Source organism: Marmota marmota, unplaced genomic scaffold (genome assembly GCF_001458135.2).
Source record: "Marmota marmota marmota unplaced genomic scaffold, marMar, whole genome shotgun sequence".
NCBI classification, from domain to species: Eukaryota; Metazoa; Chordata; class Mammalia; order Rodentia; family Sciuridae; genus Marmota; species Marmota marmota.
The window spans coordinates 3,692,205-3,710,141 of record NW_025999924.1 but is presented as its reverse complement, the minus strand read 5'-3'; the positions used below and the strand labels follow the sequence as shown (position 1 = coordinate 3,710,141).

Below are 17,937 nucleotides of genomic sequence, written 5' to 3'. Positions count from 1 at the left end.
ATATATATATATATATATTTGTTTTTATGGTACAGTAACAAACTTCAGTGGAGTCATTACTTTGGCTAAGTTCTAACATAAGCCTTTATGGCACAAATACAGAATAGTCTATATTACCATGGAGACTCCCTTAAATCACTCAAATTTTGAGCAAGCTGTTCAAATTATGACAGGTTCAATGAAAATGGAGTCAGGAAGAGAACAGAATATTGATACCTCCTACCTCACACTTATCGATTAATACAGTTCATTGCATGTTGTGGAAGGTGGAGCAAATACAGTTGTTCTATTTAAATGACTTCTTCCTCCTGCCTCATTTTGCTTAGTGCATATACCCAAATTTGCATAATACCTAACTTGGATGGTATAACTCTATAGAATTGTTCTTTTACAGTGTCAGTCAAGTCCTCTCCTCCTAGTACATATAAAATCTCTCTATAACTAGGAAAGATTAATAATCCTGCATAAACCTTATTCTCTCTCAAGTAAGTTAACCCTAATCTTCCTCATAGTAATTTATGTCCTTATCTGTCATGAAGAGTCTCTTGTGCTATAGTCAAAATGGCAATTTAGCTTTAAAGGTTGCTAGAAATGTGAAGGTTAGCTTTCATCTCCCTGATCTGTTTTGGAGTGACTTTGAAAATATTCAGAATTCAGAGTCAATGACAATCACAGGGAAGGGATGATCTGCTTCCACGGGACTCATAATACTAGTTTCCTGGCATCTCTTAGCCATAGGATTCAAATGAGTTTTCCCCCAGAAGGAAAAAGATTTTGTTGACAAAATGAAATATCAGGCAGAGAAAAATTTCAAGTCAAAGTGGTTAAGTATTCCCTTGTTAGCAGAGTATAAATCCTATCACAAGCATCAAAAAGGGAGAATTGGTGTTATAGCCACTGGATCTCTAAAGACACACATACACATGAAAAAGAACAAAGAAGGGAAAAAAAATAGAAACTCTAAGGGAACAGAAGCTGCTGGTATTCACAATGTTCTTATTATGTACATAATGGATTACCATGGTAACACCAGTATCACATAACTTGTTTTACATGGGGCACCAGCATACATTGTTCAGAAATATCAGCACAAACAAGAGTACATGTTCTCAGTCATAGTTTTAGGGGGAAAAGATGGAAATGACTAATTTAGGAAAAGTATATACCTGTCATAAGTGTTAGTGGAATTACTTATGATTATTTATGAGACTTTTTGTGTGCACATGTATTTCTAACTTCTGCCTAGATGTGCCTAAATGCCACATTCTTCTAGTAATCTATGCTTATGACCCATAGATTATGACTAATTGCAGGAGAGGTATTTTTGAGCTGACTTACTCTGAATTCTTATAGAATCATAATCTTAGATTTCAAGAAACATTAAACTTGTGAGTGTTTTCATCATGAAAATTAAGTAAATTATTTTTTTTTCTCAGCAATTGCTCAGAAAAAAAGTCAGAAAGGTAGAATTTTGTTTTTGATATTTGGGGTCAATCAGAAAACTTTGAAACTGAGTACCCAACATAAGAACAGTTTTGGTGTAATTTGCATGCACTGCAAAAATTTGAATATTGCTAAAGCAATAAAAACCAACCAAAAGATAAACACAAAGCTGTTTTGGGTTAATTATACAGAAAACAGCAGTTGGATATCACTTAAGAGGTTCTGACAGCAGTTCACGTGAGTGAGCATAGTCATAAAGACAGAGTAGAGGGAATGATACTAGAAGTCAATACGTAAAAGACTACGTGATGAGAGACGAAGGCAGGTGACAAAGGTGATTCTCATGTTTCTAATTTGGATAACTGGATAGTAATCAATCAGACCAAGGAACAAAAGAAAAAGAGCAGATTTATCTATCTATCTATCTATCTATTTATACCAGGGATTGAACTCAGAAGCACTCAACCACTGAGCCACATCCCCAGTCCTATTATCTTATTTAAAGACTCACTAAGTTACTTAGAGACTCACTGTTGCTGAGGCTGGCTTTGAACTCAAGATCCTCTCGCCTCAGCCTTCCAAGCTGCTGGAATTACAAGCATGTACCACCATGCCTAGCAAAAGAACAGATTTTAAGAGCAAAATGATGAATTCAATTTGGGACCTCAAGGCCCATGAAAAAAATTTTAAGCAGGGAATAAAGATACAATCTCAAAGTAGAAGATTGGTTAGGGCTTGAGACCTATGTTTAGAAGTTGCTGGAATGAATTTAATATGTTTCTCCAAAAGCCTACAGCTACATTTACTGTTTCTGATTACTTTTTAAATCCCAGTTAGAAAAACAGATTCCCAAGAATTTGTTGAATGCCTATCATGTGCCAAGCAGGCCCTCTATGAAGCATTGGAAAAACTGTGATTAAATATACTGGCTGACACTCTGCTCTCAAGATCCCATGATTGAATGTGGGAGGAGATTCATCAGCCCACAAAATACATAAAAATGTGATTACAATTGTGAGAACTGTTCAGAGGCCCAATAAGAGTATAAATAGGTATCTAACATAGTCTGAGCATTTGGAAAATGTTTCCCTGGTGACAATAAGGCCCAAGGATGAGTAACAACATATGCCCCTGAGAACTACATGAATGAAGCCTGATCATCTTTTGAAAATCAAAACACATTCCATCTTGTCTGAGAAGCTCATTATATTTCCCTTGGATACTTGTAATGTCCTTTTCATCAAATTATTTTTCTTCAATGTCCTTTTCTGTCCTCACTATCTTCCATGTTGGAGCATCCTCCTTCTTAGGGCCATACAAAACAGCATCAAGTCCAAAGTCATGGCTGGTGGTTGACTGACTGCCCACCCATCCTTCTGCCTTTGTTTCTTTCATACATCAATCCATAACCTATTTGACAGCAAGATCCCATCCTGAGCCCAGAATGCTTTGCCAATGTTTCCTATTTTACTTTCCACAATTTACAAAGGAAAGGAAAGGTGATAACGGAAATTTTCCTTTTGAAGTTGAAGTTTATCTATGCGATAAGCCTGTTCAATCCAAGAGCAAAGCCATGAAAGGCTAAGGAAAAAAAAATTTCAATGGAAAGTAAGTAACTGAATGCCTCTCATTGGATATAGAAATGGACTGGGACATGAAGGTCTCTGTGGTTGTGTAGTGTTTCCTGTTCGTTTCCTGTTCTTCTCTGGCAATAAACATTCGAAGCACTCTAAGGAGTCTCATTCCTTTCCTTTTAGCAAAGGAGGATGTTTAATTGGGTGATGGGTGGCTGAACTGAAGCAAAAGAACAAAATCTCTAGCTATTGGGAATGGATTAAAAATTTACTTTTTCACAACTTCAGATGGATAATAATACATATTTCTTTTTTTTCTTTTTCTTTTTTTTTGGGGGGGGGATACTGGAGATTTAACGAAAGATGTTTTACCACTGAGCTACATCTTCAGGTTTTTTTTTAGTTTTTATTTTGAGATAGGATCTCACTATGCTACTTAGGCCTTGCTAAGTTGCTGAGGCTGGTTTGAACTCACAATACTCCTGTCTCAGCCTTCTAAGCCTATGGGATTACAGGAGTCCATCTCCATGCCTGGCACATACTTCTTATTTCAATGTTTTAAAACCTTCAATTATTAAATAAGACACAAAAAAATGTTTTTAAATTCCCCTGCCAAAATTAAAACTACACTGATTTCATCTCACTCTAGTCAGAATGACAATTATCAAGAATACAAGTAACAATAAATGCTGGTGAGAATTTTGGGGAAAAGCTATACTCATACATTACTGGTGGGACTGCAAAATGGAGCAACCATTCTAGAAAGCTATATGGAGATGAACTCCTGTAATGGAGTCCATACACCATTTGACCCAGTTATCCTACTCCTTGGTTTATACCCAAAGGACCTAAAATCAGCTACTAAAATGATATAGCCACATCAATATTTATAGCATCTCAATTCAAAAGAGATAAACTATGGAACCAACCTAGGTGCCCTTCAACAGATGAATGGATAAAGAAAATGTGGTATATATACACACAAGTGAATATTACTTAGCCTTAAAGAAGAATGAAATTATGGCATTTTCTGGTAAATGGATGGAACTGGAGACTATTGTGCTAAGTGAAATAAGCCAATCCCCCAAACACCAAAAGCTAAATATTTTCTCTGATATGCAGATGCTAATCACCATAGTGTGGAGGGGGGAAGAATAGAGGTACATTGGATAAGACAAAGGGGAATGAAGGGAAGGGAAAGGAATGAAATTAGGAATGATAATAGAATGAATTGGACATTATTATCCTATGTGCAAATATAGGATTATATGACCAATGTAATTCCACATCATGTACAACCAGAAGAACGAGAAGTTAAACTCCATATATGTATAATATGTCACAGTACATTCTACTATCATTTAAAAAACATAAATTTAGAAACAAAAAATTGTACTGCTAACGAATAAATTAGTAAATCTAATAATCCCTTGATGCTCCTCAAAATGAAGAATTAAAATTTTTAAAAAATTATTAAATGCTCCCCTCTCTATCTTCTGTACTTTCTTTTTGCCCCTCTCCTCCATCCTTGTTATACTTCATACATTTTACCCTTTCAGTTCCTTTAACATTCACATTAAAGCTTCCTTTGCAGGACTTTTGGTAGAGCACATTGTTACTCATCCTCAAACCTCAATTATTGCCAGGGAAACACTCTCCAAATGTTCGGACTATGTTAGGCACCTATTTCTATCCTCATTTGGGGCACTGGTCTCCTTTTGAGCAGTTCTCACAAATGTAACCACATATTCTTTTAAAGATTTTTTTTCACAATATCTTCATTCTATTTATTTTTTATTTTTTATGTGGTGTGAGGATCGAACCCAGGGACTCACAAGTGCTAGGCAAGTGTTCTACCACGGAGCTACAGCCTCAGCCCGCACTCACATATTTTTATAATGGTAAAGTTGCGCCCCATCAGGATTTTCCACTACTTGCTTCTATTGGTCTTTTCCATTCTAATTTTTTGCATGCCATTGTCAGGTTCTTCTTACAAAAATATTTGTTTCCATTATGCCACTCCTTATACTAAAACATATAGTATATATCAATGATAAGGGCAATTGACAGAGAAGTAGAAGGAGTAGATCATGGTCCTTTTAAATTTAGATTTTTTTTTTTTGTAGGCAAGGAAAAGGTGGTAGTGAAAGCATGGAATTGTCATGAGACAGTATAGAAAATGTATCTGTGGGTGACGGTTAGGAAGAAGATGACAGTAGCATAAAGAGGCCAGTTGGGAGGTTAGCAGTCTTTCATGCAGGAGAGGATGAGGGCAGCATGGGGATGGAAGGGCATAAGCAGGAAGAACGCATCTGCAGCCAGTTGGCTGTAGAGTGCTCAGACTGTGGGAGAGGATGCTCACTTCAGAGTCTGTGACTTGGATTGCCAAGGACATGGGTAGGATTTTAATTCCAAATATATTGAGTTTGTGTCCTCCAGAGAACATTTGGCAATAGGCAATGAGACATACAACTCCAACATTGAGAGGAGAGTGGGATGTCTATTCCAGTTAGAATTGGTACTGCCATTAATCTTGATCCAGATGTAGGGAGGATTAAAAGGAATTGAGGGTAATTAGAAGTTTTATTTAAAGTGAAATGAAGAGTCTACCATCAACGGAGGAATGTTCATCCCACCCCCCAACCCCCAAGATTTCCCCTTTATGAAATTTATTCTTTACTCTTAGGATGAGCTTGTTATGATGAAAATAACTGTGGCTCACACATTTGCATGAATGGACCCAAGAACACAGGCATGAGACAGGTGAGCCTCACATACCAGACCAATGGAACTGTCACGTAATACACATTATCTTCTGTGCATCTTTGCTCAATATTTTTTAATCTCCCTTTGAAGAGCGATCAAAGTTTAGCATCTAGCCTAGAATTAACAGAATGTATTAGATTGTTTATTCAGTTTTCCTTAATGAAATCTCAGTAGTACCTCTACTAAAAGAAGACAAGTTCTGAAAATGCAATAAAGCTGATAACTCAGACAAATCAGAAGAATTTACTGAATATTTTAGAATATTTTAAAAGTGTGGCAGTTGTCTATTTTTAACCAGGTTAAGAAAGCATTATTTAGTGGTTACTGAAGAAAGATAAAAGTATTTTCATGAATGCATAAACTGTGTCAATCACCAGGATATAAATAAGGTCTTCAAAGAGCTCTGAGATACTCCCCAGTCCAATTTGTTACATAACAAATTGTTTTCTCAATCTCAGCACTGTTGATATATTGGGTCAGATACTTCTTTGCTGAGGAAAGTTTCCTGTACACTATAGAATATTTAGCAGCATCCCTCTGTTCTCTGCTCTTGAGACCATTAGACAATTAATCCCACCCTAACTCATGACAATCAATAATGTCCCTAGAATTTCTAGACGTCCCCTGGGTTTCAGGGTATGGGGTAAAATCACCCCAGTTGAGAACCACTGGTTACATAGATAATTAAATTAATGACTTCACCGCTTTTTCCGTTTCCCCTAACAAAAGACTGAACAAAAGTAAATATTGGTCTCAGTCCTGTTTGCATGGTTATTATGAATCTAAATTAAAATGATTAGATTTGATGATTTATCATCTGCAATGTATACTTATTTTCCTTTGGTACAGGGAATGGGAACTACTATTCTGTATTCTGCACTGTCTGCTTGCTGAAGGTTCACAATCATTATTAAATCCATTTTCATTAATATGAGGACACCAATTATTTGGGAATCAGTCTTATTCCCATCTTGCTCCATGGTTATTACTAGTACATAATCTCTATGGACAGTTTGTTCTATGCTAAATGGCATCTTCTCTAAAATCTTAAAATCCTAACTCCAGGACCTCAGAATGTGACTATGTTGACCTAGGGACTTTAAAGAGATGATGAAGTTAAAATGAAACTGTTAGAATGGTCCCTAGTGCAATTTGTTTTGATGTTCTTATAAGAGAAGAAAATATGCAAGCACAAAGGGACAACAGAGGTGAGTGTGCAGAAGAGAAAGACCATGTGAGGATAATGTGACAGGATGATCATCCAAAAGCCAATGAGAGAGACCTCCAACAAACCAAACCCTGAGACAGCTTGCTTTTAGACTTCCAGTCTTTAAAACTATAAAAAAAAATACATTGTTATTTTTAAGCCACCCAGTCTGTGGCATTGTGTTATGACAGCCCTATCAAATTAATTTGTCCTTTCAAATAAATAACTTGAGGATTGCAAGGAATCTAACTGCACAACTTAGGAATCTCTCCCCAAGGAGACATCTTAGTGGTTATATACTCAAATTCATTGTTGTTGTTCTTATTTTCTGGCTTTTTGTAACCTACTTTTCTGATGATAGGAGTGCAAGCCTACCCAAAAGATCAGAAAAACGGAGGCTGGAGAGTTTATACAAGAAGTATCATTTCTAGCAAAAGGGAATATGGAGGGTACATGGCCTCCTCAGTCAGGTGAAAGCACAGATAAGCCTCCAAGACATTGGGGGGAACCAAGTAGGGAGCCACAGTGCTAGGTGAGGTTGTGAAAAATCAAGTCCAGTAACACAATGCTTTTCCACCACTGGGGCCTACCAACTCCTGTTTCACCTCTTTGTTCTTCCTGGTTTTTATTTTCCATTTTGATTTTTTTTAAAGGAATGCAAGTTCTACATCATGGCAGGGCAAACAGAACCAGGGCTTATGTTCCAGAGTTTTGGTTACTGATTTTATAAACTTTGGCACTTCTATACGATTTCTCATAGTTATATTATCATTCCCCTCTAGAAATTCCCCCATTTCCTCCCACAATGCTTTTTCTCCTCCTTTCTACCACTTGAAGTCCCCCTCTCCTCTCCCCCACCCTTCTCTCTTTCTGAATACAGAATTGAATTTCAGATCCTCCTTACTGACCTCTTACAAACAGAATGAGTGATGCCAGCCACTTGAGCCACTGGTTTCAAGTCAGTGCTACATGCAGCTTCTATGTGGAAATAACAAGGGGAATTCAACTAATCCAAAAGAAGAACACAGGCAAAAATTCTTCCAAAAGCTCCGTAAGGTGGCATCCAGGAACAGATACATGTGTCTTTGCCAAAATATATAACGTGAACTTTTCTAATTTTTTTATTCATGCTTTTTAAGCATTTATTTTGTGATCTGTACTGGGCTCTCCATTGGGCACTGGCAAAGTGACAAAGAAGAAGACCCAACCCTCATACTCAAAAACCCTAGAGCCTACTTGTGTGAGAATCTTCCAGAAGATTAAATCTGATTTTTCAATCTAAGGTATTAAAATGAGAACACCAACGTTTTATCAAATTAAAACAAAATAATTATATTTCTTTGGGTGTAAAAATGGAGCCCTAGAATTTGTGGAGGCTACAAAAGATTAAAAGAAACATTTTTAAAATCATAAATACAGAGAATCATATCACAGATGGCAGGACTGTCATTTTCTTCATCTTTGAGCCTAATTAAGATTTAGCAGTTTAACTGCTTTGTTCAAGTCTTCATTGTCACTCTCAAAAGAAAAAAAAAAGAGAACTATTAAACGGCCATGTGGCCATTCTTCTAATACAGCTGATTTTCAATTTGGAAATTATTTCCCTGTGTTCCAAGACAAACATGCTGTTCTTTCAATTAATTATTATTTTATAAGGGTATGCTTGGATTTAAATTGAGCTCTCTTTGCATTTATATATTAGATTTTCCACTTTATTCTCCCCATGGATTTCGTAATGAATAGCCAGATTTCCTTTTATCACAAAAATCTTATGCTTCATTGAGAGGGTCAAAACAACATATGGCTTTTCTTCTTTAGATGCTTTTCTTTCTCTTTGTTCCCTCCCTTCTTTTTTTCTTTCCATCCTGTCATACAGTTTTCCATTCCTTTTTCCTTCCTCACATTTATTTTTGTAATTAGAAAAGCAATTTTCTTACTGTCAAAAAACACAGCCACGAGTCCGTAAAAATAAACATAAATGCACTGTTTTAGATACATTTCAGATGAGTCATCATGAAAATGTAACCAGTTAATTTGGGTAGATTTTAGTGACTCTAGGATGATGAAACACTGCCATTCCAGGTGTGCAATTTGCTCATCAAACTAAGAAGAAAAAGTTTAGGTCTTAAGTTTTGTAAGGTAGAAAATGAATTATACAATAAAAGACATAATCTATAATTTGGTCTTCTTCGTGACTTGTCCTTCACAGTTAACCATGGCTATCATCACAAATTTATATGCTCATGGAGAAGCTCTAGATAGAGTGATTTAAGTTTCACATCTTCTGCACACACAAAAGTCATTTAATTGATTCATTTGCTAAGAATAAGCAATGCAGCACACGAAAAGAAAAGTTAGATCTTGTATTGTTACAAATTCCAAGGTCTGTGCTACAAAATACTTTCAAAATAATTTCCTTGTGAAATAAATTGTGAATCTAAAATTTAAAATTAATCTGGAATAAGTATGAAATTTCCTCGGTATTTGCACTGTACATCAGCTTATATAAAAGTAAGTCAACTGACTTCTACAGTAAAGGTAATTATTTTAAATTGAAAAAATATATATGAAGAAACAGGTACATAGCATTTACACATGGATTTGGCAATTCGTGAGGTTTTTATTATCATTTCCTCTAACTGGAGCATGGAGTGAGGTAACTGGCAACAATTGAGAAATGCCAGGTATGTGTCATGCCAAAATGTGTCTCAGGACACATTTTGCTGAATGCACCCTAAAATAGTTGATTGTAGCTGCCAGTCTGTTATAAACCAAAATGGCGATAGAGCTAGACATAAAAGCCTTGATATTCTGGGGAAAAAACAAACATTTCTCCTTACTGAAAGAAAAAAGCTGATTCTTATCAAATCAGAAAAAAAATTATTATAGTTGAATAACTAAGCCCAAGGCATTTCTGAAGGTGTAGGGATTTTTTTTTTTTAAATCACTCAAATGTCTAAAAGTTCCTTCACATTTAAAATACAAATTTGGCAAAATATGTATTGTGTGTGTGTGTGTGTGTGTGATTAAAAACAAAAAGCAGAAGAATAAGTCAGTAATGATACTCTTCATGTAAAATACATTACCTTCAAAATTTTGGAATTTTATTATGGGAGTTCATAAAACTAGGGAGAACTGGCATTTTCACAGAGAAAAGAAAATCATCATAAAATGCTTCTGAAGCTCATTGTTAAATGCTGAATATGAGGGCTTTGTTTAAAACCAAAATTTAGGGATAATTTTTGGACACATTAGTGAAACACATCATCATTATTCTGACACCATGTTAAAAATATTGGATGGTAGAAAGGATCTAACAAGTATATATCCTCTTTTCCCTGTAATAAAAACAATGATCTCAGCTTTGAAATTCCTAATTATGTAACATGAGTTTGCCTGTATATGTTTATGTGTATGTGGTATGTGTGCCTGGGGTGGAGAATATGAGTTAGCAGAATTCTGGAACACTGATCTGGAAATGACAAGTTCTTCATAGAAAAAATATATTGCCCTTTTCTGGAGTAACCACATGAAAACAAATGCTTTTTGTGGAAGTGGACCATATTGAGATCACATTGGCATTGAGGAAAGATAGATTAAGAGCTACTGGGCATCTGGTACTAAGTGTTGCTAATAAACATGTCCATTACTTGACTAAATCCTCTTCCAAATTTTCGTCATGGATGACTCTGGTGGTAATGTTAGCACTAGCAATCTCTCAAATTCTTAAAATCTACAGACCTTGAAACCGGATTAGCTTTTCCTAAATAGTAAACTGAGAATATTTTTCAGCTTGCCTCTTAGGTTAATTTTTTCCCAACTATCCAGTATACTGAATTTAACAACTAACCTCTCACCCTGACCCTCCCAGCTCAGCAGACTTCCAAAGCTGTTACCAAAAGGTAACAGAACACATTTTCACTGACAAACAACTAGAGGAAAGGAAAGCAGTTACCGTCTCCTCTGAGGCTTAATATCAATTGGCTTGTTGATTGCATAAGGCGATCCATGAATATAAGCGCTTCGGAATCTAGCCACCTTCCCCAGCGTTAGGTGCTCACAGCTGGTTGGCAAACTCATTTTATCCACAAGGCAGGAAGTAAAAGCAAATCTTAGTAGTCAGCCCAGCATTCCTGGGAAGGAAGGCTGGAAAGAGTGTGTCAGATAATGGATTTCAGACATATGCTGCTCACTGGTTGCCAGGTGCTTCTTTTCTTCAAAAGTAAACGAGTGTTTCTCAGAGGCTACATGCACTACCTTGTTTTCTGTTCATGAATACAGGAAGCTTGTTGCTTATTTCTAACAGAGCCGTGCTCCAGCCAATTATTGGCTGAGCAAATGAAGTAGAAATTCTGTAGCTCCACAAAAGCCTACTTCCACTCAGACCAAATTTCTGGGCAGAAAGCAAGGTTTAATTCATTTTCATATGTCTTAAAGAATGTCGACCTAATGTAATAGTGGTTGAGAAATCAGTTATTTATTTATCACCAAGCATGCAGCTGATAGGAAGGAATGATCAGTTATTTGCTATATCTTCAAAGCAGGGCGCGGGTGGTTGTTTGCTAAACTGATTATAAATACTTGGGAAATAAAGAGGGCACATGGAAATGATTATGGATAGTTTTCCAATTTTCTGGTTAAAAAATTGTGGGTTCTTGTTCATAAATTACTGTTCACAATAGAACTGAATTCAGCTTCTCGGGAACATAAAAACTGTAAGCAAAGGCTTACATGTACTAACACTTCAACTCAATACTGATTTTTTGTTTTCATCAGAAACATTCTCTCAATAGATGATCTATTGAAAAACTAACAGCAAATTGTTTGCTAATTCTTTGTAAACCATTATTTTATAGTAGTGAAAGACTAATAATAGATCAGAAATGATAGCAAATCATTCTACTGGAGGCATCAGAATCTGAAGACAATGTTACAGCTTTAATTAGTCCCGTCTCTTTTTCTCTTTTCTAGTTATAGCAACAAAACCATTCAAACCCCATGTATAACCTCTAGACAGCAGGGCTTCATAGTACTGCACAGGGGTATTGTGATATTTGAAAAATGAGTTTTTTTTTCAGAATTTGAATACACACAGCCAATTTATTTAAGAGTCCTGAGAACTGGCCAAACATAAAGTATCTTGAAAGAAAACTATATTTTATTCTGTAGTGGCCAAATTCAGACATGGCTTGGATTTAAACAGCAGACACAATTTAAATTCAGAAATTTTTAAGTTTGAAAAGGTAAGCAGTTTTTCTTTTGACAGTAACTATTTCTATCCAATGATGACTTTCTATTTGTGTGTGTGTGTGTTTATTTAGTTTTATAATGAATTTTTTTTTTTTAAGAGACAGGTCTCACTTGGCTGCCTGCTGAGGCTGACCTCAAATTCCTGGGTTCAAGTCGGGTTTCTGCCTGTATCTTCTGAGCCGCTGGGACAACAGGCATATGCCACTGTGCCTGGCCATGACCTCAGACATCTCAAACAACACAGAGGTATATGAATAAATGTATTGGTTGTTTTTCTTTATGCTTATTCTACCACACATACACAAATATACACATACATACACACAATAGATGTGTGTGTGTGTATTCCTCTTTTTTGTGAAGTGGGATACCACTAAAGAGAATCTTATATAATATCTTTTTGGCTTACTTACAATAAATAATAGACAATTTTCAGTCTCTCTCTATATATATGGTGTTTTTAAAAACATTATATGAAATTCCATAGAATGGCTATATAGTTATTTCAACTCGTCCTTTAGAGTAACATGTTGGACTTCTATAAATAATAAACACATTTTAAAATATATTCTTACTGATAAATATTCTGAAACAAATATTTCTGAAAATGGATTGCTAGATAATAAATTGTGTACATTTTCCCCTTTAATAGATAAGCTGTAGCAGCCTATATTCTCAAAGCCATGTAGGAAGATGTCAATTTTCCCCACCCTCCTGACAACACTATTTACTGATATTCAAGTTCGTTTCTTTATAGCATAAAAATAAGTTACTAAATTTCTAAAATGCCCAGTGATTTCATATGGTTTCTTGCTAAAATTAAACTGCTATTTAAGGGGCCTACAAAGGTAAGGACAGGCTATCCAAACTGAAAAATATTGTGACATAAGTGCATGACTTATAAAGGTTTTACACAGGTGTGTGTAGACAAAATCTGGAGTCTCATCAAATGAGAGGATGCTCCAAGGAAAGCATGGTTAGTAAATAATTTTTCCTAATTTGCATAATTAGGAAGAGATTAAATATGGAGGGAGTTCCCACTATGTTGTCACTCTTCAATATATTTGTCTTAATCAGAATAATATTTCATAATTGGAGAAACATCACTCATTTTAACAAATGGAGGTAGTACTAATGATTGCCAACTAATTGTGATGTATGTCTGGGTGATTAAGAGTTTTTGAGTTTAAGAGGCCCTTGGGGCCTACTCCTCCATGCTGGAATCCTAAGGACAATGACACAATATAACAATCTGATTTAGGAGTCTTTGTCCAATGGTAGAGGATAGGAACTGCTTTGTAGGAGAATTTCCTAAAAGGTGTTAACAGTCAGAAACTGAAGACATCAAGCTCTGTGGAAGAGAAATATGTGTCCTCTGGTGGGAAAATTCATGGATTTTCTTAGCAGGGACGTTTTGCATGTACCTCTTCAATGATTTACCATGAGACTGGCAAGGACTCCTGGGGATTACTAGTACTTAAATTGGGATGAGAAAGGATTACTGTTAAAATCCAGCCTGCCAAGAATCTAGAAGTTGTGAGAAATCTGGCCAATTAGCAGGTAGTGCCTAAAAGGGAAAACTGAATGTTCCTATCTTAAACAACTCCTTGTTTCTGGGGGTTATACAGAAGAGAGGGAGGACCTTACCTTTGGGAAAATAACAAAACACGGAGAAGGTAATCCACCTAAAGCTTAGAACCACAGTCTGTAACAGATTTATGTTAAAATAGAGTTTATACCTAAGAATGACCAGGATTACCCACCTATTATTTGTGGGGTGTTGCATTCTACGATTTCTGTGGCAGAGAGACACAGGTCCAGCACAAATTTCACTTACCATCCCCATGACTTTAAACTCTTGAGAACATTAAAACAAAGGCAGAAATCACATGAAGGCATCTGGAACATCCATCTTTTGGAGCATACTCTGGATTGTGATGCTCATAGTAGTAATCAAAAGCAACTGATAACAATTGTGACCGTAGAATTTTTCTTCTAATTGTGATATTATTTACTAAAGAAGATTCTTTCAGCCTGTAGCTTTTCTCTGGCCTGGTGGCAATTTGTAAAGCTGGAGAATCTTCTTTAGGACAGGAGGACATCATCAGTTCACAGCCACATCAGGGTACAAGAACCAACTGAATCATTTCCCCTGTCTTGTGACTTAGGAGGACTCCCTCTCCCCAGTCTTGTTTGTTCTTCTTCTCGAACCCCCTGCACTGGAGAACAACTGCTACCGGGATTAAAATTTGACTTTAGTTCTCTGGCTTCTTCTTGATGCTGACCTCCAAACTTCCTGCTCATGACACCCAATTATGGGCTTGACATACCCTTAAGTGCCTAAAAACTCCTACATCTGTATCTAGAGCGCACTTCTTTCTGCTGTTACCATAAAACGCTAACAAGAAAAATTCCATTTGGAACTCTCACAGGTACCTAATTCAAGCATTGATTGTGTGACTCACATCAACTTTTCCCCCAACTTCCCAACCCACATTTTTCTGGTCCTATCATCATTCAGCCAACAGTTTGACTATCGTTGCTAATCAGACCACAAGTCTCACAAATATGAATAATATTAACAATAGTATTAATAGCCATGATGAATAACAGCACTGATCACGTGCTTTCTATGTGCTAAGCACTGTGGATAGCAGAAATAAACCCATGTAATTATTCATAAAACTGTATGAGTTGTACCCTATTATAAATACTCCAGTCATGCTGGATTTAGGTGGTGGAGTCAGAGTTAGGAACTAGTTAATCTGGCTCTAGAGACCACACTATATGTTTTGCCTATCTATATAATGCACTTTCCTTAATAGTTCTTCTATTTATCTTTTTTTCATAGTTTGCCCAGAGTTAACACTTCTAGTTTTTCCTCCTCAAATCTTTTATTTGACTGCCATGACCACTTTAAAATGGCAGTGTGAACACATGAGGCTCTTGCTTGCAATCATTCAATAACTGTGGTGACAAAGTTCAAGTTGTACATTTCTAAATCCAACACGAATTCTGTATGCCCTTGCTCTCCATTCATCTCTTGTATCTGCCCCCACGTAACACCTGGCTGTGGCCTCTCTGTGAACAGCCTGCTCTTTCACACCATGAAGTATTCATAAATGATAAGCCCTCCTTCTATGACACTTTTCTCTCTCCTCTGGCTGGCTCTCTTTTAAGTTTCACCTTTTCTAAAAACCATTCTGCATTGCTCATTTTATTTAGATACCTCTCATTTATCTTCCCATCTGCATATGATCCTTGAACACCTTCATAGCTATCCACATATTTCTAACTCTTTCCAATGACGTTAGAGTTCCTTGGGAGCAGAAGTCCTGCCTTATTGAACTTTGTCATTCCAGCTCCTGAAGTCACACTTGGTCATTAAATTAGCTTAAAGTGCAAGAGCTGCTTTACTTTTCCCTTAATTTCCTCCCCAATTACTCTCCACAGAATAATAATTAACATTTTAAGTATCGCAAGTGGTGGCCTTATTCAGCACATGCTCCTGAACAGGGCTATCTTGCCAAGAATAGCCACTGGAACATAGGAATAATGTCTTTCTTCGGGGAGTGAGGGAGGTATGGATATTAGTTGGAGGAGATGGGGATGTGCCTGGCTAGACTGACAATTTCAGTTTAATAAATCAGAATCATTAAATTAGTTATTTTACCATTTGAATAAACATAGTATCATGCTCTGTTTTGAGAACACATTAACAAATTCAAAATTTATTAATTAATAAACTATCTTCTATGAAAGATTGCTTACTTTTATTCATTCATCAGAATACTCTGATAACATTCTCATAAACACTGCAGTCTCACTCTACACAGTCTTGCACACAATGGCTACTATAAGAATGAAAGGCCATGAACACAGATGAAGGTTTAATGACCACAAATATTATAGCAATGTTTTCCAAAACAGTTAAAATATGTAGGTTTTCTTAACATAGGCTTAAATAATATTTGGATTACCCAGCCCAGGTAAATATCATCAACCATTAAAGTGATGATGTTGAAATTTTTCCCTTGGTATTTTTCCAAGGACTTGAAAAACTTTTGTCCATATACGAATCTTTACTGATTGAAAATAATGTTCCATTCTAGTGGGGGATTTTCACATTCTGGTGTATTAACAGTTTCTTGAGAAATGTGTTGATATTACTTAATCCTTGGTTGTAGAGCATTTGAGACTCAATTGAATGCCTTTTAGAATTAAAGAACATAAGGTTCTATTAATCAGCTGGTCAGCAAGACTAACTGGACTTTATAACAAGGATAACTGGGTTATGTCTATCAAGTCCTTCAGTTTTATAAGAAGGCAAATTTAGGATGAATGAAGTTAGGGAAGATGAATCATTGTCTTTTATAAGCTTTGTCCTCTTTCTAATGCAGTTCTCTTGAGGGCAATATCTCTCATACATATATATATATATATATATATATATATATATATATATATATATATTAGTTGTATATACACACACATACATATATATATATATATATATATATATATTTATATTAGTTGTAGATAAACACAATATCTTTATTTTTTTAAATATTTATTTTTGAGTTGTAGTTGGACACAATAACTTTATTTTATTTATTTATTTTTATGTGGTGCTGAGGATCGACCCTAGTGCCTTGCATGCACTAGGTGAGTGTTCTACCGCTGAGCTACAATCCCAGCCCCTCATGATCTTATTTTATCTTGTTAACTGCCAATTCCTCGGAAGCCACTGGGAAATATGTTGACCACATGAAATCAAGTTCACTAACCTACTGCAGTTAAGAAGACCAGATGGACACTGTCTTAAAAGCCTTATAAGAAGTAGTTCACAAAGCAAGAAATCACTAAACTGTGTTCTCAGTTTTGTTAAACAGGAGCAGAAATGGAGGTCTGATGCCAGTACTGTTTAACAGGGGTAAGAAATCATGTTGGCTTCCATTCTCACATCCAACAGAAGCCCATGACTACTAATAATCTTATTTCAACAAACTATCATATATCCAAAGTTTAGGTAAAACTAAAGAAGCAATAAAGCCAACTGAATAAAACGATGCTCATTCATTGAAGTTTCAAGTAGGCCCACGCAATTCATGTCTCCAAGCTCTGTTTCAGCTGTTTGAATGTTAAATGGAGTGACATTTTACTTTAGAATGTATGGAAATGGAAACAAATGAGTTTAATGTACACAACAGGCTTTGACAACATGACTTCTTCAACAGATGTCCTACACCACTTCCCACACTTTCATACATAAAAAGCACAGTCTACTCGCCAAGTTATGAAATGTTGCCAATGTTCACTTGCAGAATAATTCCCCACAGTAGGAGCCAGTGGAAAGAATTAAAACACTTCACATTTATTTCCAAATAGCCAAATTGTATCATTGTAAAAGCACAAGATAAAAAGTAATCATGTGATAAGTTTGGACTTTGTCAACTAGCTGGTTGAGCAAAGAGAAAGTATTTTTGGCAAATGTTGCTCTATATATGGTTGAAGGTAACCTTTACAAATGTGTTTATTAATTTTCTACCCCACCAGCCAGCCAGCCAGCATTAGTTGAGCATGTACTTTGTATGCACGCAAGAAGTAGATGACACAAATCCCATTAAAGAAAAAAAAAAAAAAATATATATATATATATATATATATATATATATATATATATATATATATATATAA

At 35.8% G+C, this 17,937-nt stretch overlaps 1 protein-coding gene across 12 annotated transcripts in view; it reads right to left on the bottom strand.

Moving 5' to 3' along the window:
- Pde4d (phosphodiesterase 4D) overlaps positions 1 to 17,937 on the bottom strand; it is a 1,424,195-nt gene that overhangs the window by 372,145 nt on the left and 1,034,113 nt on the right. The window contains exon 1 of one of the 12 annotated variants that reach the window (XM_048800097.1): positions 10,946 to 16,007. The exons of the other annotated variants lie outside the window; for them this stretch is intronic. Within the exon in view, the coding sequence (XP_048656054.1) occupies positions 10,946 to 11,070 (125 nt within the window). The 5' untranslated portion in view covers positions 11,071 to 16,007. Of the gene's footprint in view, positions 1 to 10,945; positions 16,008 to 17,937 lie in introns of those variants that run through there. 12 annotated transcript variants of the gene reach the window in all.